Below are 26,033 nucleotides of genomic sequence, written 5' to 3' on the forward strand. Positions count from 1 at the left end.
CGTGGTGGATGACTGTCACCAACGGGTGTGTTGAGGGTCTCACACCACCACTGTTCTCTCCCCTCACAAAGGAAGAAGAGGGAAGGGAAAGAGGACATCCTCTAAATGGACCTGGACAGATCTGGGCTGCAAATCTAAGCTCCAATTTCCTCACAAGCACTTGAACCCAAATAGCATAGCAGTGGCTGCAGAATAAAACAATGTTTCCTACATGTGCCTGAGACCCTCAGATACCTATTCAGCTTGCAGATTTCTCCCTGGGACATAATTTTCCCTATTTCTCCAGCTAAGTACAACTCAAAACCCTGGACATTATATACGAAAGAAACTTACGAAGATTCTGAAAGGTAAAGAGAAGACAGCACGGCCAGGGACCTCGGGACCCAAGAAATGGCATGCCTGTGAGAACTCTGGGTTTTCTTCTCCCTCCTATAGCTCAGATTGGAGCTGAAGAAGAAGCTGGCGACCAGGGAAGGCCAACAGGTGAGATTTTAGAAAACCAAAGGAAAGCATGCTCCCTCCAGCCGAAGGACAGGAAAAGGGGCAGCCTGGCAAGGCAGGAGACCTTTAGACAATACAGCTCTCCTCGAGGCAACCACACCAAAAAAGCTGTGTCCCCCATTCCAGCAGAGGCTGAGTGGGGCACCTCGACTTCCATGCTCCCTAGGCTGTAACAAGGCACCAAACACCCACTCCCAAACCCCACGGTGAGGTGGTGTTGGAGAAAGCGTAGTAGGGAGTCAGGACCTACATACTTGCTGAGCAGTAACATGGTACTCCCTGCAGTATCAGGAGAGACCATCTGGAAAGGTGGCCTCCCACTCTCACCCAGCAGTAGCAAGGTGTCCCTACCTCTCTGCCCGGGGTCAGCTCCCCATCTGTGGGGAGCACAGATGAGACACCCCTCTCACCAGTGAGAGAGGTATCAGTGGAGACTTGGGGGTGGGGGGGAGAAAAATCTGGAATTCTTCCCACTTCAATCCAAAATCATTCATCCCACCAAGAACCAGAGAAATCTCAGATTGAATTGGAAAGGGTAATCCATATATGCCCAGGCTGTGATAACAGAAATGTTAGAATTATCTGTCAAAGGATCTAAAGGAGCCATCATAAAACACTTCAACCACCATGACCATGTGTGAAACAAATGAAAAAATAGAAAATCACAACAAAGAAACAGAAGACTTTAAAAAAGCACTAAATGTAAATTTTAGAAATAAAAAAGAAAATCTTTTAAAGATTTTATTTGTTTATTTGAGCAAGAGAGAGCATGAGCAGGGAGAGGGGCAGAGGGAGTGGGAGAAGCAGACTCCTTGCTGAGCAGGGAATCCAACTTGGGGCTCGATCCCAGGACCCCGGGATCATGACCTGAGCTGAAGGCATATGCTTAACTGACTGAGCCACCCAGGTGTCCCTAAATAAAAATTTTTAAAGTAAGCAATGATGGGGGCGCCTGGGTGGCTTGGTGGGGAGGGGTTAAAATAAGCAATGATGGGCTCCACAGCAGAAAAGAAGAGACAGAGGAATCAGTGCACTGAAAGATAAAACAATAAAAATTACCCAACCTGAAAAAAAGAAAAGAAATAGATGAAAATTTAAAAATAATAAAAAAGAATTTATAAAAGAACCTCAGGGGTTGGTGAGACTCTAACATTCATATGATCAAAGAGTCCTGGAAGGAGAAAAGAAAGATGACAGACTACAAACTACCAAGACAGAAAGAAAGCAAAAAGGAAAAGAAACTTTTTGAGAGCAGTAAGAGAAAAATTGTACTTTACCATAGTGGGGGGAAAAATTCAAATGACGGTGGATTTCTCATCAGAAACCATGGAGGCCAAAAGAAAGTGGCATAAGTATGAAAGGGAAGAACTGGCAAGATGGAACCTAAATCCAGTGAAAATATCCCTCAAGAATGAAGGGGAAAACAACATCCCATCATCAGATGAGAAAAACTAAAAAGACTTTGTCACCAAGACCTGCCCTGAAAGAATGACTGAAGGAACTTCTCTAAACAGAAGGAAATGATAAAAGAATGATTCTTGAAAGATTAGGAAGAAAATACACAATAAGAATAATATGGTAAATACAGTAGTTTTTCTACCCTTTTTGAGTTTTCTGAATTAAATTTTATGGTTGAAGCAAAAATCTAACACTATTTGATATGGCTCTTAATACATATCAAGATTATTAGATTATAAATGGAGGAGGATAAAGGAAGGTAAGTTTTCTATCCTTCACTCAAACTGGTAAAATGATGACACCAGAATATTTTGATATGTTCACTTAACGTAATATCTAAATAATCTTTTAAAAAGATGTACAAAAATAAACACCAAGGATAAACCAATATGAGGTTTTTATAACTGTTCAAGTAACCCACAGAAAGGCAGAGAAAAGAAAACAGAAATTTTTTTAAAAATTACACTTACAATTAAAAAACAGAACCAAAAGAAACCAACATATAAAATAGTAGGCTTAAGCCCTACCATATCATGAATTACATTAAATATAAATGGTCTAAATATACAAATCAAAAAACAGACATTAGCAGAATGGGGTTGTGGAGGCAAGGGAGAATGATCCACTTACATTCAATATCCAAGAAATTCACTTAAAATATAACCACACAGGCAAGTTAAAGGTAAAACGATGGAATAAGATATATCTTGCAAACAATAATCAAAAGAAAGAAGAAGTGCTCAATATTAGGTAAAGCAGGCTTCAGAGGAAACAATTATGAAATAGACAAGGACATCATATAATGATAAAGGAGTTGATTAACTAAGAAAACATAACAATCTTAAATGTGTATGCACCCAAAAAAAAAAAAAAATAGAGCTACAAAATATGTGAGGCAAAGGCTGATAGAACTAAAAGAAACAGACACATGCACAAGTTTAATAGAACATTTCAACACCTTCCACTCCATGCTTGATCAATCAATGAGAGAAAATCAGCAGGGACATAGAACTCAACAATATCATCAACCAGCAAAGTCTAATTGACATTGAATGAACACATCACCCCAGGCAGAATATGCATTTTTTCAAGTGCCTAAAGAACATCTACCAATACGAACCATATCATGGGGCATAAAACAAATCTTGACAAAAGTAAAAGAATTTATATTTGAAGTCACACACAGTGTTTTCTCAGTCACAATGGATTCAAACTAAAAGTTAATAACGAACAAACAAAAAACAAAACAGGAAAACCTCCAAATACTTGAAAACTAAGTAACACACGTCTAAACAATGAGCCAAAGCTCAAGTACAAAGTAAATATTTTATAAAATAGAATACATTAAGTGAAAAAAAGTTATAACACACAAAAATTTGTGGAATACAACTAAATCAATGCTTAGAGAGAGATTTATAGCACTACATACATTAGAAAGAGTAAAAGTTTCAAATCAATAATTAAGCTTTCACCTCAAAGAAGCAGAAAAACACCAAGATAAACCCAAATTAAGCAGAGGGGAGGGAATAATGAAAATAAAAACAGAAATTATGAAACTGAAAACAGAAAACCAATATTGAAAATCCATTTTTAAAAGTTGATTCTTGGAAAAGATCAATAAAACTGACATATCTCTAACAAGACTGACAGAGAAAAAAAGTGGGAAGGCATAAGTTACCAGTATCAGAAATGAACCGGAGGTCATCCCCACAGACATCAAAAGAATAAAAAGAGAATATTACTATGAAAACTGTACACATATAAATTTGACAAATTAGATGAGATAACCAATTCCTCACAAAACACAACCTACCACAACTCAACCAACATGAATACACAATTTGAACAGTCCTAAAACTGTCAAGGAAATTAAATTCATAATTAAAAACTCTCTAAAATGAAATCTCCAGACTCAAGTTATTTCACAGGAGAATTCCAACAAATGTTTAAAGAACAAACACCAATTCTACATAATTTCTTTCAAAATAGAGAAGAACCAGAGACGCTTGAGTGGGTCAGTCAGTTGAATGTCCGACTCGTGATTTTTTTTTAAAGATTTTATTTATTTATTTGACAGAAAGAGATCATAAGTAGGCAGAGAGGCAGGCAGAGGGAGAGGGAGAAGCAGGCTCCCCACTGAGCAGAGAGCCCAATGCGAGGCTCAATCCCAGGACACCAGGATCATGACCTGAGCCAAAGGCAGAGGATTTAACCCACTGAGCCACCCAGGCACCTCCCAACTCATGATTTTGACTCAGTCATGATCTTGGAGTCATGACATCCAGCCCCACTAATATGAATTAATATCAATATTGATCAAGTTAACATTGACCAATATCAAAACCAGACACACAGGAGAAAACAAAAGAAAACTGTAGGCCAATATCCCTTGTAAATTCAGGCCATGTGTATACATACATACACACACACACACACACATTTAGCAAAATATCAGCAAAGAAAATTTAGAAATATATAAAAAGAATTATATACTATGGCCATTTAGGGTGTATATATCAAGGATACAAGATTATTTCAATATTCAAAATTCAATCAATATAATCCACTGTATTACCAGAATAAAGAAGAAAAATCTCGTGGTCTTATAAACAGATCTATTTTTTTTTTTAAAGATTTTATTTATTTATTTGACAGAGAGAGATCACAAGTAGGCAGAGAGGCAGGCAGAGAGAGAGAGAGGAGGAAGCAGGCTCCCTGCTGAGCAGAGAGCCCGATGCGGGACTCGATCCCAGGACCCTGAGATCATGACCTGAGCCGAAGGCAGTGGCTTAACCCACTGAGCCACCCAGGCGCCCATAAACAGATCTATTTAAAAAAAAAAAAATTTACAAAATCCAGCACTCATTCATAATAAAAATTCTTGGAAAAAAAAAAAGGAAGAAATAGAGGGGTATTTCCTCAGCTTGATAGAGTTATCAACAAAAAATCAATACCTACTACTACACATAATTATAAAAGACTGAAACAAGACAAGAATGCCACCAGTCTTATTCAGCACAGTGCTGGAAGTATTAACCAGAGCAAAAAGCAAGAAAAGGAAATAAAAGGCTCATAGATAGAAAAGGAATGAATAAAACTGTCCTTATTTGCAGATGACATGATTGTCTATATAGAAAATGCAATGGAATCTACAAAAACAAAAATAAAAATTCCTACAACTGAGTTAAACAAAGTCAAGGGCTATAAAACCAACATTCAAAAACCAAATACATCTCTATATACCAGCAATGAACATGTGAACATCAAAATTAAAAATGCAATATCATCTATAATTGCTAAAATAATTGAAATACATAGATGTAAATTTATCAAAACATGCACAGAACAACTTTGCCATAAACCACAATAAACCATAAAAAATCAAAGAAGGGACATCGGGGTGGTTCATTCATTTGGGCTTCCAAATCTTCATTTTGGCTCAGGTCATGATCTCAGTGTGGTGGGATGGCGCCCGACAGCAGACTCTATGCTCAGCAGGAAGTCTGCTTGAGATTCCCTCTCCTCTCCCTCTCCCTCTGCCCCTCCCCATGCACCCCTCTCTTTCTCTCTCTGTCTCAAATAAATAAATAAATAAATCTTAAAAAGAAAAAAAGAAATCACAGGTCCAGGGCCAAGATGGCAGAGGAGTAGCAGACTGAAATGACATCAGGTCCCAGGACTTCAGCTAGATAGTTATCAAACCATTCTGAACACCTACAGACTCAACAGGAGATCAAAAAGAAGAAGAGCAGCAATTCTCGGAAGAGAACATCGACCACTTTCTGAAAGGTCGGACATGCAGAGAAGTGAATCTGAAGTGAAAGGAAGATAGACTCAGAGGCGAGGAGACGGCTACTGGCAAGTGGTGGAGCAGCAGAGCACAAAAACAGAACTTTTAGAAGTCTGCTCCACTGAAGGACATGGCTCCAGAGGCTATGCAGGGATAGAGTCCTCGTGGGGACAGTGTGGTCTCAGGATGCGAGGGGTCACAGAAAACTCAGGGGTGTCTGAGTGTGGCAGAGCTGCCAGGTATCAGGGTAGGGAAGCCAGATACAGAGATGGAGCCAACGTGGGGGTTCTCAGCTCAGGGTTACCTTAAACCATGATCCAAGACACAGTTGGGCCACTGCCCTTCAAGCAGGGACCCCACAAGTGGCAGATCCTGGGAGACTCTCTCCTTTCTCCACCAGAAGGAGTGGCACAAGATCTGCATGAGACCCAGGAATCTGCTGGGTTTGGAGATTCCAAATGGGGCCGTACACCAGAGATAGAAATAGTCACAGGCTGACTGAGCATAGAGCACAACCAGAGACCAAGGAGATGGGAGGGATTAAGGGCATTTCTGAGGGCGCACTGAGGAGTGGGGCCCTGAGCTCTTGGCTCCTCTGTCCAGAGATTGGGAAACCGCCATCTTCATTCCTGTCCTCCAGAGCTCTACAGAAAGCATTCAGGGAACAAAAGCTCCCAAGAGCAAACCCAAGCAGATTATTTAGCCTAGGCCCTGGCAAGGGCAGTGCAATTCTGCCTCAGGCAAAGACATTTGAGAATCACTACAACAGGTCCCTCCCCCAGAAGATCAGCAAGAACATCCAGCCAAGACAAAGTTCACCAGTCAAGGAGAACAGCAGAACTCCAGAGCTAGGGGAAAGCAACATGTAGAATTCATGGCTCTTTCCCCATGATCCTTGAGTCTTGCAAAGTTAATTTAATTTATTTTTTTTCTTATTCTATTTTTTTAAATTTCCTCTTTCCTCTTTTAACATTTCACCTAGTTTATCTTAACAATACCTTTCCATAAAAAAAAAAAACTTTTTAAATCTTCATTGTAATATTCATATGTTATCCTTTCATTCTATTTAACCTTATTTTTTGTATATATACAGGATTTATTTTTCTTTAAAATTTTGGGATACAATTTCTTCTAATCAAATTATACCCTAAATCTAGCACATGGCTTTGTTCTAGTCTCCAGCCTGAGCACATTACCTCCTCTCTTTCCTTCTACCAACCAACTCATCAATTCCTTTTTTAGAATTTTTTTAAAATTTTCATCTTTACGATCATATTTCATCCCTTTTTCATGTTTACCCTTATTTCTAATATACATATGTATTTCTATTAATAAAACCTTGTGAGGTAGTATCTTCTGAGAGCAGATTACACCCAAAATCAAGTTGGTGGCACTGTTCTATTCGCCAGTCTAATATATATATTTTTTTCCTTAATTTTTTATTTTTATTTCTTTTTTCTCCCAATCTTTTCCCCCCAGTTTTAGGTCTCTTCTGATTTGGTTAGAGTACATTTTTCTGGGGTCGTTGCCACACTTTAAGTATTTTATTCTCTCATTCATATATTCTTCTCTGGATAAAATGACAAGGCAGAAAAGCTCACCACAAAAAAAAAAGAAAAAAGAAAAAGAGGTAGTACCAATGGCTAAGGACTTAATCAATATGCACATTGGTAATATGTCAGAATGAGAGTTCAGAATGACAATTCTCAAGGTGCTAGCTGGGCTCAAAAAAATTCATGGAAGATATTAGAGAAAGCCTTTTGGAGAAATAAAATCCTTTCTGAAGAAATAAAAGCACTAAAGTCTAATCAAGCTGAAATTTAAAAAGCTATCAATGGGGTGCAATAAAAAATGGAGACTCTTACTGCTAGGATAAATGAGGCAGAAGAGAGAATTAGTGATATAGAAGACCAAATGATGGAACATAAAGAAGCTGAGCAAAAGACACACCAACAACTACTGGACCACAAGGGAAAAATTCAAGAGATAAGTGATACCATAAGGTGAAACAATATTAGAATAATTGGGATTCCAGAAGAAGAAGAAAGAGAGAAGGAGGAAGAAGTTATATTGGAGCGAATTTTAGTTGAGAATTTCACTAATATGGCAAAGGGAACAAGCATCAAAATCCAGGAGGCACAGACAAACCCCCTCAAAATCAATAAAAATAGATCCACACCCTGACATCTAATAGTAAAACTTACAAGTTTTAGTAACAAAGAGAAAATGCTGAAAGCAGCTCTGGACAAGAAGTCTGCAACATACAATGGTAAAAATATTAGACTGCCAGCAGACTTATCTACAGAGACCTAACAGGCCAGAAAGAACTGGCATGATATATTCAGAGCCCTAAATTAAAAAACAAAACAAAACAAAAAAAAACATGCAGCCAAGAATAGTATATCCAGCTAGGCTATCATCAAAAATAGAAGGAGAAATAAAAAGCTTCCAGGACAAACAAAAACTAAAAGAATTTGCAAATACCCAACCAGCCCTATAGGAAATATTGAAAGGGGTCCTCTAAGCAAAGAGAGAGCCTAAAAGTAGTAGACCAGAAAGGAATAGAGACAATATTCAGTAACAGTCACCTTACAGACAATACAATGGCACTAAATTCATATCTTTCAGTAGTTACCCTGAATGTAAATAGGTTAAATGCCCCAATCAAAAGACACAGGGGTTCAGAATGGATTAAAAAACAAAACCCATCAATCTGCTGTCTATGATAAACTCATTTTAGACCCAAAGACACCTCCACATTTAAAGTGAGGGGGTGGAAAATAATTTACCATGCTAATGGACATCAAAAGAAAGCTGGGGTGGCAATCCTTATATCAGATCAATTAGATTTTAAGCCAAAGACTATAATAAGAGATGAGGAAGGACACTATATCATACTCAAAGGGTCTGTCCAACAAGAAGTTCTAACAATTTTAAATATCTCTGCCCCTAACATGGGAGCAGCCAACTATATAAACCAATTAACAACAAAACCAAGAAACACATTGACAAAAATACAATAATAGTAGGCGACTTTAACACCCCTCTCACTGAAATGGACAGATCATCCAAGCAAAAGATCAACAAGGAAATAAAGACCTTAAATGACACACTCGACAAGATGGACACCACAGATATATTCAGAACATTCCATCCTAAGGCAACAGAATACATATTCTTCTCTAGTGCACATGGAACACTCTCCAGAATAGATCACATCCTTGGTCATAAATCAGGTCACAACTGGTACCAAAAGATTGGGATCATTCCCTGCATCCCTGCATATTTTCAGACCACAATGCTCTGAAGCTAGAACTCAATCACAAGAGGAGAGTTGGAAAGAAATCAAATACCTGGAGGCTAAAGAGCATCCTACTAAAGAATGAATGGGTCAACCAGGAAATTAAAGAAGAATTTTAAAAATTCATGGAAACAAAAGAAAATGAAAACAGAACTGTTCAAAATCTGTGGGACACAGAAAAGGCAGTCCTGAGAAGAAAGTATATAGCAATACAAGCCTTTCTCAAGAAACAAGAAAGGTCTCCAGTACGCAACCAAATGCTACACCTAAAGGAGATGGAGAAAGAACAGCAAAGAAACCCAAAACCCAGCAGAAGAGAAATAATAAAGGGCAGAGCAGAAATCAATGAAATAGAAGCCAAAAAAACAATAGAACAAATCATCAAAGCTAGGAGTTGGTTCTTTGAAAGAATTAATAAGATTGATAAACCCCTAACCACACTTATCAAAAAGAAAACAGAAAGGACCCAAATAAATAAAATCATGAATGAAAGAGGAGCGATCACAACCAACACCAAAGAAATGCAAACAATTATAAAAACATATTATGTGCAACTATAAGCCAGCAAATTTGACAATCTGGAAGAAATGGATGCATTGCTAGAGATATATAAACTACCACAACTGAACCAGGAAGAAATAGAAAACCTGAACAGACCCATAACCAGTAAGGAGATGGAAGCAGTCATCAAAAATCTCCAAAAAAAAAAAAAAAAAACAAGAGCCAAGGGCCAGACGGCTTCCCAGGGGAATTCTACCAAACATTTAAAGAAGAATTAATACCTATTGTCCTGAAACTGTTCTAAAAACTAGAAATGGAAGGAAAACCTCCAAACTCATTTTATGGGGCCAGCATTACCTTTATCCCAAAACCAGACAAAGGAGAATTACAAACCAATATCCTTGATGAACACAGATGCGAAAATTCTCACCAAATACTAGCCAATAGGATCCAACTGTACATTAAAAGGATTATTCACCAAGACTAAGTGGGATTTATTCCTGGGCTGCAAGGCTGGTTCAACATCTGTAAATCAACCAGTGTGACACAAAACATTAATATAAGAAAGAACAAGAACCATATGATACTCTCAATAGATGCTGAAAAAGCATTTGACAAAGTACAGCATCCTTTCTTGATCAAAACGCTTCAAAGTGTAGGGATAGAGGGTATATACCTCAATAACATCAAAGCCATCTATGAAAAACCCACAGCGAATATCATTCTCAATGGGGAAAGCCTGAGAGCTTTTCCCCGAAGGTCAGGAACATGGCAAGGATGTCCATTATCACCACTGCTATTCAACATAGTACTAGAAGTTCCAGCCCCAGTAATCAGACAACAACAATAAGTAAATAAATAAATAAATAAATAGCTTCCAAATCAGCAAAAAAGAAGCCAAATCTCACTCTTTGCAGATGATATGATACTTTATGTTGAAAACCCAAAAGACTCTACTCTAAAACTGCTAGAACTCATACAGGAATTCAGTAAAGTGTCAGGATATAAAATAAATGCACAGAAATCAGTTGAATTTCTATACACCAACAGCAAAACAGAAGAAAGAGAAATTAAGGAGTCGATCCCATTTACAATTGTAACCAAAACCATAAGATACAAAGGAATAAACCTATCCAAAGAGGCAAATAATCTGTATTCAGAAAACTATCAAGTACTCATGAAAGAAATTAAGGAAGACACAAAGAAATGGAAAAATGTTCCATGCTCATAGATTGGAAGAACAAATGTTGTGAAAATATCTATGCTACCTAAAGCAGTCTACATGTTTAATGCAATCCCTATCAAAATACCATCAATTTTTTTCAACAAAATGGAATAAATAATCCGAAAATTTATATGGAACCAGAAAAGACCACAAATAGCCAGAGGAATGTTGAAAAAGAAAGCCAAAGCTTGGTGACATCACAATTCCAGACTTCAAGCTCTATTACAAAGCTGTAATCATCAAGACAGTATGGTACTGACACAAAAACAGACACATAGATCAATAGAACAGAATAGAGAGCCCAGAAATAGACCCTCAACTCTATGGTCAACTAATCTTTGACAAATCTTTGTCAATCTTTGACAAAGAATGTCCAATGGAAAAAAGACAGTCTTTTTAAGAAATGGGATTCAGCCACATGCAGAAGAATGAAACTGGACCATTTCCTTACACCACAAACAAAAATAGACTCAAAATGGATGAAAAACCTCAATGTGAGACAAGAATCCATCAAAATCCTTAAGGAGAACACAGGCAGCAACTTCTCCCTAGAAACATCGCCAAAGGCAAGGGAAGCAAGGGCAAAAATGAACTATTGGGACTCCATCAAGATAAAAGCTTTTGCACAGCAAAAGAAACAGTGAACAAAACCAAAAGACCACTGACAGAATGGGAGAAGATATTTGCAAATGACATATCAGATAAAGGGCTAGTATCCAAAATCTATACAGAACTTATCAAACTCAACACCCAAAGAATAAATAATCCAATCAAGAAATGGGCAGAGGACATGAACAGACATTTCTGCAAAGAAGACATCCAGATGGCAGAGACACATGAAAAAGTGCTCCACATCACTCGCCATCAGGGAAATACAAATCAAAACCACAATGAGATACCATCTCACACCAGTCAGAATGGCTAAAATTAACCAGTCAGGAAACAACAGTTGTCGGTGAGGATGCGGAGGAAGGAGAACCCTCCTACACTGTTGGTGGGAATGCAAGCTGGTGCAGCCACTCTGGAAAAGAACATGGAGGTTCCTCAAAATTTTGAAGATAGAGCTACCCTATGACCCAGCAATTGCACTACGGGGTATTTACCCTAAAGATACAAATATAGTGATTCAAAGGGGCACATGCACCTGAATGGTTATAGCAGCAATGCCCACAATAGCCAAACTATGGAAAGAACCATAATTTGCTGCCAGAATCGTCTCCATCAACAGATGAATGGATAAAGAAGATGTGGTATATATATACATTGTGTGTATATATACATACACACAATGTACATACATACAGTGGAATACTATGCAGCCATCAAAAGAAATAAAATCTTGCCATTTGCAACTACATAGATGGAACTAGAGGGTATCAAGCTGAGCGAAATAAGTCAATCAGTAAAAGACAATTATCATATGGTCACCCTGATATGAGGAATTTGAGAGGCAAAGTTGGGGGATTGGGGGTTAGGGAAGGAAAAATGAAACAGGATGGGATCAAGAGGGAGACAAACCATAAGAGACTCTCAATCTCACAAAACAAACTGAGGTTTACTGGGGGTAGGGGGGTATGGAGAGGGTGGTTGGGTTATGGACATTGGGAAGGGTATATGATATGGTGATGGCTGTGAAATGTGTAAGCCTGATGAGTCACAGACCTGTATCCCTGGGGTAAATAAGACATTATATGTTAATAAAAATAATAAATAAGTAATTGAATGAATGAATAAATAAATAAATAATATTTTAGAAAGGTGATCAAAGATCTAAGTACACTGAAAGATATACCATGTTCATGGATTAGAAGCCTTGACATATTAGATATCACTTCTCCCCCAATCAATATGCAGGTTTATACAATTCTTATTAAAATGATAGGAAGAGGGGCACCTGGATGATGTAGTTGGTCAGGCTTCTGACTCTTGGTTTCGGCTCAGGTCATGATCTCAAGGTCATGAGATCAAGCCCTGCACAGGCTCCATGCTCTGTGAGGAGTCTGCTTGCGTTTCTCTCTCCCTCTCCCTCTGCTGCATATAGCTACAGTAATGGAGACTGTGTCATACTGACAGAGGGATAGACACACAGATCAATGGAACCCAGAAATAGAGCCACACAAATATGCCTAGCTGGTATTTGGCAAAAACAACTCAGTGGTGGAATTATAGTGTTTTTAACAAATGATGGAAGAGCAACTGGACATTTGTAGGAGAAGCAGCAGCGGTGAAATATAAAATCATAAAATTTTTTTGGAAAAAAGTAGTCAAAAAAAAAAATCTTTGGGATCTAGGGTTAGAAAAGGTGTTCTTAAACTGGGCATCAAAGTCATGAGCCATAAAAGGAAAAATTGATAAACTGACCTCCTCAAATTTTAATCACTTTGCAAAATAATGTGTTAAGGAGTCTGTTAAGATGAAAAGACTGAGAAGAAATTTATGCAAACCGTGTAACCAACAAAGGACTAGTATCTAGACTATATAAAGAACTCTCAAAACCCAACAGTAAGGGCTGCGTGAGTGGCTCAGTTGTTAAGAGTTTGCTTTTGGCTTTGGTCATAATCCCAAAGTCCTGGATCGAGCCCCACATCAGGCTCCTTGCTCAGCGGGAAGCCAGCTTCTCCCTCTTCCACTCCCCCTGCTTGTGTTCTCGCTCACTCTCTCTCTCTCTCTCACTGTCAAATAAATAAATAAATAAACTTTAAAAAAAAAAAAAAAAAAAAAAACCCTCAACGGTAAAAAAAGCAAGCAATCCAATTCGAAAATAAGCAAAAGATATGAAAACCCATTTCATACATGAGGACAAACAGATGGCAAATAAGCCCATGAAAACACGTTCAATATCATTAGTCATTAGGAAAATGTAAATTAAAAGACAGTAAGATATTACTACACACCTATCAGATTGCTAAAATATAAAATAGTGACAAACCTAATGCTGGCAAAGGATGTGAAGAAATTTGATGTCTCTCAACATAGAGAAACTTGACCTTGCTGGTAAGAATGTAAAAAGGCACAGCTGCTCTAGGAAACAGTGTGGCGGTTTCTTTAAAAGTCATACGCACAAGCATTACAGACCCAGCAGCAGCACACCTGGGCATTTATCCCCAAAACAATGAAAACTTATGCAGGACTCCGTTTATGTAGCATTCTTGAAATGACAGAACTATAGAAATGGATAACAGATGCACAATTTCCAGGGTTAACACAGGAGCTGGGGCAGAATAGAAGTGGCTAAGACAGCATGAAGGATGCTGGTGGTAATGGAAATGTTCCATAGCCTGAATGCGTCCATGCCAGTTTCATCCTTGTGATACCATACTGGCATTTTGTGAACTATTAGCCTCGGGGGAAACTGAGTAACAAGTACAGAGAATCTATCTGTGAACTCCATGAGAACCCACGATCCCCTCAAAATAAAAAGTTGAATACTTTTAAGTTAAAAAAAAATATGTGGTGCCTGGGTGGCTCAGCAGATTAAGCCTCTGCCTTCAGCTCAGGTCATGATCTCAGGGTCCTGGGATCGAGGCCCGCATCCGGGTCTCTGCTCAGCAGGGAGCCTGCTTCCCACAACCCCCGCCCCCCGCTTGCCTCTCTGCCTACTTGTGATCTCTCTCTGTCAAATAAATAAATAAAATCTTTTTTAAAAAATGTAAGGAGGAATAAAGGACCACAAAGAGCTTTAAAAGAAGGAAAGAAAGAAAAAATAAAAAATAAATAAAATAAAAGAAGGAAAGATGGGTGGGAGCACCATTGTTCCCCAAGCTAAGGTGCTGGAGGCATGGGAACTGTGGGGAGAGAATAGGGCAGCCAGGTAAAACAAAGTACGGTCAGTTAAATTTAAATTTCAAATAAGTAAATAATTTTTTATTATATGTATCTCCCATGCAATATTGGAGACACACTCAAACTAAAAAATTACATGTTCTTTATTTGGAATTCAAATTTAACTAGCCACTCTGTGGTTTTATTTGTGAATTCCGGACACCCAAGGAGGGAAGGCTTGGGACACAGGCGTCTGGAGCCACCCAGGGGCTGTGGCCCAGAAAAGGCAGGGTGGGCACTGAGATGGAATAGGAAGATTGGAGGAGAGCGGCCAGAGGGCCAGGAAGGGGATGGCAGGGACCACAGACACCACAGGTGGGGCAGTGCCTTAGGAGGGGGGAAGGCAAGACCTTAGCTGGGGACATCCCCCAGCTGCTGCGGGTATGGGCCTCTGCTGGCAAAGTGACCCTCTGTGGGCGGTCCGCATAAAATTCAGAAAAAGACCAAAAGAGTGACTGCTTGAGTTTTCAGGTGCTGCTCCAGGCTGGACGGCGCCTGATGGCATATCCAAGAAGGGGTCAGGATTTCTCATCTGTTTGCTTGTTTGACACCCACCTGCCCCCCACTAGCTCCAGGATCGGGGGATTTTGTTTTGCCGCGACATCCGTGCTTAGTGCCTGGCATGTACATGGAGCGCAAGGAAGAAAAACAGTTCAGAATGAAAAAAAGGAGTAAATGAATCAATCGTCCTGATTGGAGCTACTCTCTGGATCTATCCTGCAGGCAGACCCCCTTAGAGCTTGACAAAGGCGGAGGACAAGTCTTCCTCTTCCAGGAAGCCCGCAGCAGCACCCTCTGAGCTGTCATAGACTGGCACTTGGGATGCAGGCTTAGTATGACCTCAAAAGGGCTGTTTATCCTCTCGAAACAAGGTTTCTAGTATCGTCCTCATTATCTTAAGCATTATCTTTAACTAGTCCCTGACACAGGGACTAATAATAATATTAATAATATTAATAATATTAATGTTAACAGCTACCATGGACAGAAAACTCACATGTGCCAGGCAGTGTGCTGGGTGATTTTCATACATTTTTTAGTTCATTAAATGCTCTAATCAGCTCCCCTCAAAAGCAGGGGTAGGACCCTCTCTGTGCATCCCCGTTCTTGTGGAAATAGGTACCTCCTTGATTTTCAAGAATACCCTCCCTACTCCCATTTTAGGGCGAAAGTGGGTTGACAACGACCCACCCCAGCACTCCGGAAGGGCAAGTGGTGCTAATCTGAATATTCAACTACTCCATCTCCCTGGCTACAGGAACTAATTCACAGGTAGCTTCAGGACCCTCCCGAGACAGCGAGACTTGGTCCTGAGATCTTTCCCACTGATGAGGAAGCACATGTCCCTCTCTGCTGGGACTGCTGGACCAAGAGCGGCTGGTTGTCATCATGCACCAGGGAAAGAAGGCAACAAAGAGGAGGCAGAGCTGAGAGGCAGAAGAGAGAGAGATGACTTTGCTGGAACCCCTGGATCCAGCCATGCCTGAAGCCTCTTACCCAAGGAATCCTGGGACTTTTCAGTTATATGAACTGATAATTCTCCTTTCTATGTGATAGTCAGTATGACCTGGATCTGACTTGGCACTGGACGAGTCCTCCTTAAATGGCTGTGTACCATTAGCACGGGATTATATTATAGAGGAGGAGCTGAACCAGACAGAGACAGATAACTTGGTCAGCCACAAAGTGACACGACCAGGAGCTGGAAGTGTTCTTAACCACTGTGGCTGACTATAGAGCTCTACATTCTGAGTGTGCATGTGTGGGCCCTCCTGCATATTCTCTTTCTCATTAATATTCATAGCTACAGCAGATGGAGCAAACAGTTGGTGCTCAATAAAACTCTACTGGAGGGCGGGGAGATGAGGTAATTGGGTAATGGACATTAAGGAGGGCACTTGATGTCATGAGCACTGGGTATTATATGCAACTGATGAATCACTGAATTCTACCCCAAAACTAGTAAGACACTAGATGTGAACTATATTGAATTTAAATAAAAAATTTTTTAAAAAAGCTCTACTGAATGAACTAAATCAGTCACTTCCTTAAGAGGTCTTTGTTTAGAGGGCACCTAGGTGACCTGCCTTCGGCTCAGGTCATGATCCTAGGGTCCTGGGATAGAGCCCCGCTTCTGGTTCTCTGCTCTGCGGGGAGCCTGCTTCCCCCTACCCCTCTGGCTGCCTCTCTGCCTACTTATGATCTCTCTCTCTCTGTCAAATAAAGAAAGAAAATCTTTAAAAAAAAAAAAAAAAAGAAGAAGAAGTCTGTTTAGAAAAGGCTCCCAATCAGTGATGCTGAACTCTTACTCCAACTCAGGCTCGCAGTGCGCCTGCGTACCTCTGAGGAACCACCCCCCTTCTCTCTCCACCTCCCCTCCCCAGGCAGACGAGCTGGAAGCCAGAGCAGGAGGGACCTGTGAGACTCATTGGCCCGTGAGGGCCACCCCAAACTTCCCTGGGAGTGGAGGTCTCCCCTTTCCTCCTCATTGGACCCCAGAGACACATGAGGAGGGGTGTCCAATGTGAGGTTCTGCAAATCGCTAGAAGCCCAGGGCAGAGGGGGGCCAAGCCCCGGGGCCACCATGGACCACGGGACCTTTGTTTTCTGTCCTCAACTCCAGTTAGGCTCAGCCAGAAGCAGACGCAAGGGATGCTGCCCAAGCACCCACGGCTCCCAGGCAGCCAAATGACCATAAAGGGCACTCGGGAAAGTCCGTCCCACAGTACACGCCACCATGTCCATGGCAACGAAAAGCAAGAAGGGAAGGCCATGCCTGTGGGCGGGCTGAACACAAGAGCTACTGGGGCCCCAGTCTCCGCCTCTCCAGGACTGGCACTTTTGCGAGCTCCTCTCCCTCTTCCTCCTCCTCTCCCCACTGAGGCCCTCCCCGTAGCCTGGAAATAGACTCTGGTGTCCCCTCCTTAAAAAACAAAAGCTCCCTGGGACCCTCAGACCCCTCCAGCTCCTGCCTCCCATCCTTCCTTCCCAGCCTGGAACCTGGCAAGTCGACGGGACACTGCTGGTCTCCCCCGGGCCCCCCAACTCATTCCTCCATCTGAGTCCATTGACCCTGCCCAGTACTCAGTCAGCCTCACCTGTAAGGTCATGGCTAGGGTCATCTTTGCCAGCCCCGCAACAGCTAGCTCTTCCTCGGGCACTGTGTCATCTACCTGTCACCCCAAAACTTGATCCCCTGAGACCCTGAAGTCATTCCTAACTTCTTCCCTGCCCACGTGCATTCAATTTTGCCACCCCTGCTGGTTTTGCCTTTTAAAGGTTTCTCAAACCCACACCCTCCTAAACAACACCCTCATCTCTCACCGACCACACTGTACTGTCTCTACGACCCGCCCACCTCCTGCCTTGAGATTTTTCCTGAAGCGACATTGCTTGGTCTGTGATTTCCTCCTCATACTACATGGGCCTCTTCTCTATGAACTGGCTTCTGCTGTTCTCTGCCTGCAATGCCCCTTCCACCTTACGTCCCATCTTCTTAGGTGTCTCTCCTCCAGGAAGTTTTCCTGGATGCCCAGACTCGGTAACACACCTCTCCTTTGAGCTTATCTCACGCTTGTGACATTACAGAGAACTTGTCCTCTGGGGTTATTACCTCCCCAACTGGATGAGAGGAGAGGTTCCTCGTTGAGATCCCCCCAAGGATCTCACTCATGTTTACTGAACAGAGGTTATTATTAGAGGAAACTCCCCCTACAGAGGTCTTTCTCCCTCAAGAAGAAGAAAGAGGAGGAGGAGGAGGAGAAGAAATCTATGAGAACCAGACCATTTCTACTATCTTAAAATCCGGAACTGACGGGTCCTTCATAAACCAAAGTGCTTGATCAACCACTTCCTCAAACCAGCCGATGAGGTTCAAAGTCAGGGGAATGGACTCTTCTCACCCTTGGGAGCTGCTAAGGGGATTTTGGACAAAAAATAAAATAAAAAAATATATGAAAAGAATGGGATGCTATGCTGTCTGTCCAGGCTTGCTATTCTGACAAAGCAGTTCCAGAACATGAAATGTAATCTCCAGGGGGAGAGGGAGATGTTTTCATCACGTCTTACGAGTGCACGGATGTTTCAGGTCTGGCATCCTCTGAATCAGAGCTCCACAGAAGGGCCTCACACAGCCCTGTGTGGCAACACGTGTTCGCGGCAGAGAGTACGCAGAAACCCCTTCTCCTTGTCCTTCTCACGGGTTTTCCTCTTCAGTTACAGCTGAGGCGGTTTCTATTTTCCCGGTGGGAGGGCGAGACACAGATTTCCACACCAGACCTTCCCTCCCCTCTCAAATGCTGCAGGCCAGGCCTTCAGCACGGGTCCTGGGCATGGAAGCAGCTGCAGAAAGAGTGGGGACCCAGACAGCAAGGGGGCTTGCTGCACCTCTAGGGATGTGCTTCTTAAAGCCTTAGAAGACAGAAGCTACACACACACACACACACACACACACACACACATGCCCTCCACATGACCACCGCCCATCCTGCCACAGCGAGGGAACGGCTAGGGAGGAAAGGACAGACAAGGACCACCAGCCCAGCCCGTGTGGGGGCAGGAGGTGGAAGAAGCTTATCTTCCAGATGCCCCTGATTTTTTCACCCCCGACAACAGAGCTTGGCCTTCAGAGGCACCCAGGGAATGGGGCCGATGTGACCAGGAAAACAACATCCCCAGAATCCCTAATGCCCCACTGGGCCGAGGCTGACTCTGGCCTGGCTGGCTCCCCGCCAGAGAGTCCTCAGCCACTTTCCAAGGACATAGAGGGTGAACGTTCCTGTCGAGGTTCTCTGAGGACTGTCCCTTCCCAGCCCTGACCCTCCTCGGCGCTCCCCCCAGGGGCCCGTGAAGCCCTGGGTAAAGACGCCAGGGCCCAGAGGCTGAGTCACTCCCTCAGGGCCGACCTGGGTCAGAGCAAGTTCGTTATTTCAAGGACAAGTTCTCAGACCCCTTATCCAGCCACGCCTGGCAGGAACGTCCACGAGCAGTTGAGAAAAGGGCTGATCTGCTTCTTTGGGGTCTGAGGTCTCGGGTGCCCTAGGGGGGCTGGGCACGCTCTGTGCCCACGTGTTCAACACGCAGGAGAAGGCACGACCCCTGCTCCAGCCACTGGAAGGGGGCCCTGCCTCTGGGCCAGGCCACAGGAAGCCCAAGGCAGGCCTCATGCAGAGCCATTTTGGGGGGCGAAGGGGGCCATCCCTCCAGATGTGGGCAAGGGCAGCCGGGCAGGGCCAGGTCAGCCCTGTGGGAGGCCCCAGAATGGGGCCCACTCCACGTTTTTTGATGTGCCTGCTGGGGGAGGGGGTGTCTAAAACCATTTCAAAAGCTGGGGGTAGCCCGGAGAAGGCAGCCTTGTTCCCTGTGAGGAGGGGGGATTTCAAAGGCGACCCTGCCGCTAAAAAGGTTTCCAAAAAACCCTTGCCTTTCTATGGGCTCCAAATCACTCCCTGGCCAGCAGCAGTCAGGAGAGGGTGCTGGGAAAATGTTCCCAAGGAGACGCATCCCTGAGTCACCCTAACTCCCAGGGTCTGGAGGCTGGAAAGCCACAACGAGGCCCCCCGCTATAAAAGGGCCAGTTTAGCATCCCTCAGGGGAGGTCTCCAGCAGTCTGGGTCCCTGGGGAGGTCTGCCTCAGACCCCCCCCCCGTGCCCCATGTTTATGAGAAGGCCGTCAAGCTGAACGGTGCCGCTTCTACTCGCCAAGTCCCCCTGGTGCTGCTAAGGGCGGCTTTTGCCCCCACCAGCTGCAGGCATCCACTCTGGGCTCGGGCTTTTTAGCAGGGGAAGCTGTCCACAGGGACACTGGGCCCCAACAGTCTTACTGGGACTTCAGAGTCAGCCCCAGCTGGGGCTCTTGGGCTCACTAGTATTCCATTCCTGCCCCCACCATCGCCCCCCTCCCACACACAACCCTCCCCAAGCCTCCAGGGCCAAGTAGGCACACTGCACAAACCAGGTACCGGTTCTCTCTCCTCCCTCCTCTCTTCTCTCCTGGCCTCATCCCCTCACCTCTGGACCAGGCCAGGCAGGTCTCTGTTCCCTTTCATCATCTTCTGCCTCAACACTGCTGCCAGATTCATCTCCCTCAAGCACTCAGCTACATCCAGGCTGTACTCTGCTCCTAAACCTTCAATGGCTCCCTAGTGCCTAAGTCCAAGGTTGCACATCCAGGTGCCCACAGGGACCAGGCAGGGGGCATAAATGAGCAAAGCAGCGCCCAGAATACAGTAGGGATGGGTGGGGACTGTGGTGCCTGGGAACACACAGTCCCAGCTGCTGCCGCGCTCCCGTCACCGGCGCCGTAGGGGAACTCAGGGCCCTGGCTGCTTTATCTTCTGGTTAATCAAGAAAAGCCTAATAAAATACCAGTCAAGGGACCTCCAGATTTGGAACCCAGCCTGCAGGGTCGAGTCTAAACCCAAACCCCTTAACCTGGCATTCAAGGCCCTCTGTGGCCTGGCCACAAGCTACCTCCCCACCCTCACTGCCCACGATGCTCCCACGTGAGAGGCCTCGATCCCAATGAGGTCAGACTCCTCCAGCCCTCAAACTCCCTCCTCTGCTCCTGCCTCTGAGCCTGGCTCACCCCAGAGTCCTCCCACAGACCCTGCACCCCGAGTCCTCTGGCTACCAGCGTATCCTCCGAGGACCTCCTTCTGCTGAGCCCTCCGAGGCCGTTGTTCTCTGGTGACCCGCCTTCCTTGTCCAAGCTGCCCCCTCTGCCAGTGCTGGGCCTGCCACAGAGGAAACTCTTCTGCCTTCAACACTCAGGCCTTTCTGGTAGACCTCCTTGGATCCAGCGGTCTCGTTCCAGGAACATCAACCACCCGGCACTGCGCATACCTGGATGCCAGACGCCATCAGCTTCCCCTGCAGGCAGCACAGGGTCCTACTCGCCACTGACCCTGGGGGGGAGCCACACACAATGGAGAGAGCCCAGCCTTACCCAGACCCTGCTTCTACTACTTTGTCTCTGGAAGAACTTGGAAGCATCACTGAAACTCCCTGATGAGATGCAGGAGGGCACCTGCATGGGTCCCTGGCGTGTGGCAGGGCTCAGCGCCCTCACCCAGGGACACCTCCCTTCCTGGCACGATGTGTGTGCCATGGTTGTCTCCTACGGGGTGCTGTGAGGTCTCTGAGGGTGGGGACCGGGTCACTTTCTCCCTTGATTAGCTGAGACCACCCCAGCGCTCTGCATGCAAGAGGTGCTCACTGTTCTTTGATGAATGGCCTCAATGAGGCCAGGGCAGGGCCAGCAGGTGGGGAGGGCAGGTTAGGGCAAGAGATCTCACCCTGCCACCCAAGGCACGGCTCACATGGGTCCCCAGCCCAGGCCTCGCAGGGTGGGCACCATGCAGAGATACAGCATGGTGACACTTTCTGCAATCACGTAAACATCTTATTCAGAAGCTCGGGCTCTGAGACCAGCAGCTCCTTGCTGCCTGCTCCCCAGGAACCAGGTCAGCTCATGGCACTGCTGAGCAGGCTCAGGTGAGGGGCCCTGCCCAGCCCCCAGCCAGGACTGCCTCCCTCGGGGGTTCGGCACTCTGCTCGCCCCAAGCCCCGGATGCCCCCCCAGCCCCCTTCCCCATCCCGTTGCCCAGCCCACCTCTCTAGGTAGGAGCAACCCTTCCACCTGAGGACACACGGCTTCCAGGCTCTGCGCAGAAGGAAAGGTAGAAGGGGGGAGGTGGAAGCACCTTTGAAATCACTATGGTCCAATTAGCTAGGCTCTCGCCCTTCGTGCTTACAAACATGCACACGCATTAACACCTGCTCCAAAAGCAAACATTTTTAGATATCTTCATCTTTACCTCCTTGACACTCCCATGAAAGCACTCTCAGCAGCCGGTGACTGACAGGATAGTTTCCTTCTTCTACTTCAGCAGGGGGCTTTCAAACAGAAGAAATTAAAAAGCCACCAATCTCCCTGTCAAGCTGAACTCCTGGGGTCTTCCCTGCCCCTCCTCAGCTCCCCGGGGCCCCTCCCCACCGGCCAAGCCCCATCCCGCACACAGTGGGGGTCCGTACCTCGAGGGGAACCTCTCTTGAGTCAGGGGGACACTGGACACCCAGACCCGCTGCAAGTGCCAAGGCTGCCCTGGGAGGGGAGGGCACCATCCTCACCCTAAGCACAATTTCACTGAATAAGGGCCTTAGTAATCTCTCCTTTTGCAGAGAATGTGGACACGGGCATAGATGTGGAGCAATTCTCCTGCATTGCCGGTGGGATGGTGATTTCACACAAGTGCCTCGGAAATCTGTCCGTCTGTATCTACTGAAGGTGAACCTACTAGTGTCCTGAGACCCGCCAGTTCCAGCCCCACCAATCTTCCCATTCAAACCGCGTGCACGTGCTCGCCAAAACCCACACACGAGAATGCCCAGAGCAGCGCACGATCTGAAACAACTCCAACACGGAAATGATGGAGAAGCCCATCAGGAGTTGGACAGACAAGACGAATGGTGAAGTGTCACAGGACAGAAGAGCACACACCCGGGAGAAGGGGCAACATCCAAACTATGGGCACGAACCTGAATGAGACCAAGTGCAAAATGGACCCAAAAAGCCCTATGCTGTTCGACATAGGGACGGTGGCAACATGTCATTGTGCAGGGGGGTGGGAGGGTCTGGAGGGGCCAGGAGGGGCTTCTGGGATGCGGACATGCTCTGTTTCCTCTCTGGGCTGTTGGTTACACAGGTGTGCTCGGTTCGTGAGAATTCACCAAGCTGCACGGTGAATGGATCTCTTCGAATGTACGCGGTTAAGGGTTTTCCAGAACAGTATTCTGTCGGCATGGCTCTTTTTCAGACTAAAATGGAGTGATACTAGAGGAAGCCAAGGGTCAAGATGCTCAACCCACACCTGAAAACTTCCTGCTCAGACTGCAGAGATCTTGGAGAAGCAACCACACTTCCCCCAGAGGCCCAGGATTCCAGAAACTCCCAAAGCCCTCACGGCCAAGTCCTGCACTTCCCCGGGCCAAGCCTGCACGCTCACCGAAAGCTCAGCAGGGCCCCCCTCTTGCATGGAGGGCATCTCCAGTGGCCAGGGAGACCACACCCATCCACGGAAGGCACGGAAGAGCTCACGCCTCCCCTCCGAACCTCAGGCCAAGAGGGAACACGACGGCGCTTTGAAAGACACCCCCACTCCCTCCCCGGAAAGGCTGAATTTTCCAAAGTCCAAAAACCACTTGAAGAGGAATAGGAAAAGTACTGAAATAACTTTGTAAGCACTCTGTTTTGACAACGTGCCTGAGGAATTCATCACGTTTAGCGGGGAAACGCGAGCGGTTAAATCGATTCAATGTCATGACATACGGAATTGAGGCATAATTGCCCCTGAGTGCTTGACAACTGGAAAGCACTTCGTTTCAGAAATGGAGGGAAATTTATGCTGGGAAATGGAAGAGACTGTCAAAAGTTTGATTGTAATGTGAGTGAAGCTGCGACGGGAAGGCTGGATGGAGAAAATCCTCCAGCTCTCTCACATTTTACTCCCATTCGAAATGTCTCCGAAACAGCAGCTGTGACTCCATCTTTTGCCCTAAAAGCAGTGAAATGATGATCGCAACCACAGATTTCAAACCCCGACAAGTGGTCCCAGCACGGGTGGGCGGAAACGTTCTCTTACCAATCATGTGGTTGGCAACGTGGATTTGGATCTCTCTCTCGTTCTCAAAGGTCATCTGGCACTTGATGCACTGGTACGTCTTTTTCTGTTTGGAAGCCAAAAAGAAAGGAATTAGATAGTTAGGAGCTAGAAAAGAGCATAAAGCAAAAAGTGCCTGCAGGTCCTAGCTCAAGAATTTTCAGAACGGCTTGTGGTCCCCTCTCAGGTGTCTCCAAGTCATTCTCTTCCCACCGGCCTCTGAGTTCAGCTCTCCAGCCTGGGGAAGGGGACTGAGCTACATTCTAAGGGAGCTGCTCCTCTGTTAGGTCTGGGGAGATGGCCATGATGGGACTCACCATCCCAAGGTGAGAGCACACAGTATGACCATGGAAAGGAAGTCAGGAGAGGCTGCCCCACTTGGAGCAAACCCATCTATGCAACCCCCAGCTATCCATCCATCCATCCATCCATCCATCTACCTACCCACTATCTACCCACCTATCCAACTACACACACACACACACACACACACACACACACACACATCTGTCTACTCATCAATTCATCCACCTAGCTTATTATCCGTCTACATACACACCTACCCATCCACCAATTCATCCATTCACCCTCCATCTACCCAACACCTGCCTGTCTTCCCCTACATCCATCCACCGATCCTCACTCTAACGATCCACCCACTCATCCTCCTCTCCAACCATACATCTATCTTTCCACCCATCCAACTACTGTCTCTCTTTACCAGCCCTAAGGACCCTGTGGCTGAGCAGGGGATACTGTTCCTGCCAATCTTGGTACTTAGAAGCAACTGAGGGATTCCTCATCTGCCCTAGGCACACAAGACCCACAGCTCACTTCCACACACAGGAAGCTGAGACCAGCTGCCTCGAGGGGGTGGGAGCGGGAAAATGGAGATCATTGGAAGCTTCAGAACTTCTTGAAGTCCCATTCCAAAGAGCGGAGCTCATTCTCAACAGCTACGCCAGGCTGGGTGACGGTGAAAGCAGGTCCTTGTGGACAGGGGCAGTATTGCCTGTGTAGGGGAAGGTGAGTGGCTTTGAGTCTTTATGAAGGGCACGGGGTGGCCCTGGGATCCAAAATATCCAAGCTTTTTGAAGACCACCTCAGATCCGGGACCACGGAGCCTCCCTCCACCCCTGGAAGAGGGAGCAGGACTTCAGAGTTCTTGGCTGAACACTCAGGCCCAACCCTCCATGATGCAGCCAGGACGAACCACCAGGGGGCTCAGTTGTCTCAGGTCCCAGGGTGACTCCAACCATATCTGCAGGTCCCCTCGAGGGTCCCACCTCCAGGCCGTTGCCCACTTAGGGTCTTCCACTCAGAGTATACCCTTTCCATCCTCGAGGACTCCGTTCAAATGCTACCTCTGCTAGAGAAGCCTCCTCTTCCCACCCAGGGGCTCCCCAGGGCCCCAAGCTTCTGTTTAAAGCATCCAGTCCCTCAGCACATGAATCTGTCATGGTTAATTGACTTGTTTGCACACACATCCCCTCCACTACACCGTGAGTGCCCAGAAGCCCAGGCTGTGTTTCGTCCACCTGTGAGGTCCCACAGCCAGCAGAGACTTATGCTGGGGAAACATTTGTTGAACAAAGGAGCAAAGTTGCAAATACTATGTTGCAGAGCACTCTACTAGGACGGAAGGAAGGAGCAGAACCAAAGCTGACTTCTATACGCTGGATCCTCAGCACCAGGCACAGGGCATAGGACCAGGGGGAGTGTCTCATGATGACTTAACGTTATTACAATTGTTGTTGGTGCTGAGCAAATGCTGGT

General features: G+C 45.2%; 1 protein-coding gene across 1 annotated transcript in view; it reads right to left on the minus strand.

Moving 5' to 3' along the window:
* Positions 1-26,033, minus strand: part of ZNF423 (zinc finger protein 423) — a 332,667-nt gene that overhangs the window by 110,322 nt on the left and 196,312 nt on the right. The window contains exon 5 of the mRNA XM_032323398.1: positions 24,240-24,324. Within this exon, the coding sequence (XP_032179289.1) occupies positions 24,240-24,324 (85 nt within the window). The remainder of the gene's footprint in view (positions 1-24,239; positions 24,325-26,033) is intronic.

Source organism: Mustela erminea, chromosome 19 (genome assembly GCF_009829155.1).
Source record: "Mustela erminea isolate mMusErm1 chromosome 19, mMusErm1.Pri, whole genome shotgun sequence".
Taxonomy (NCBI): Eukaryota; Metazoa; Chordata; class Mammalia; order Carnivora; family Mustelidae; genus Mustela; species Mustela erminea.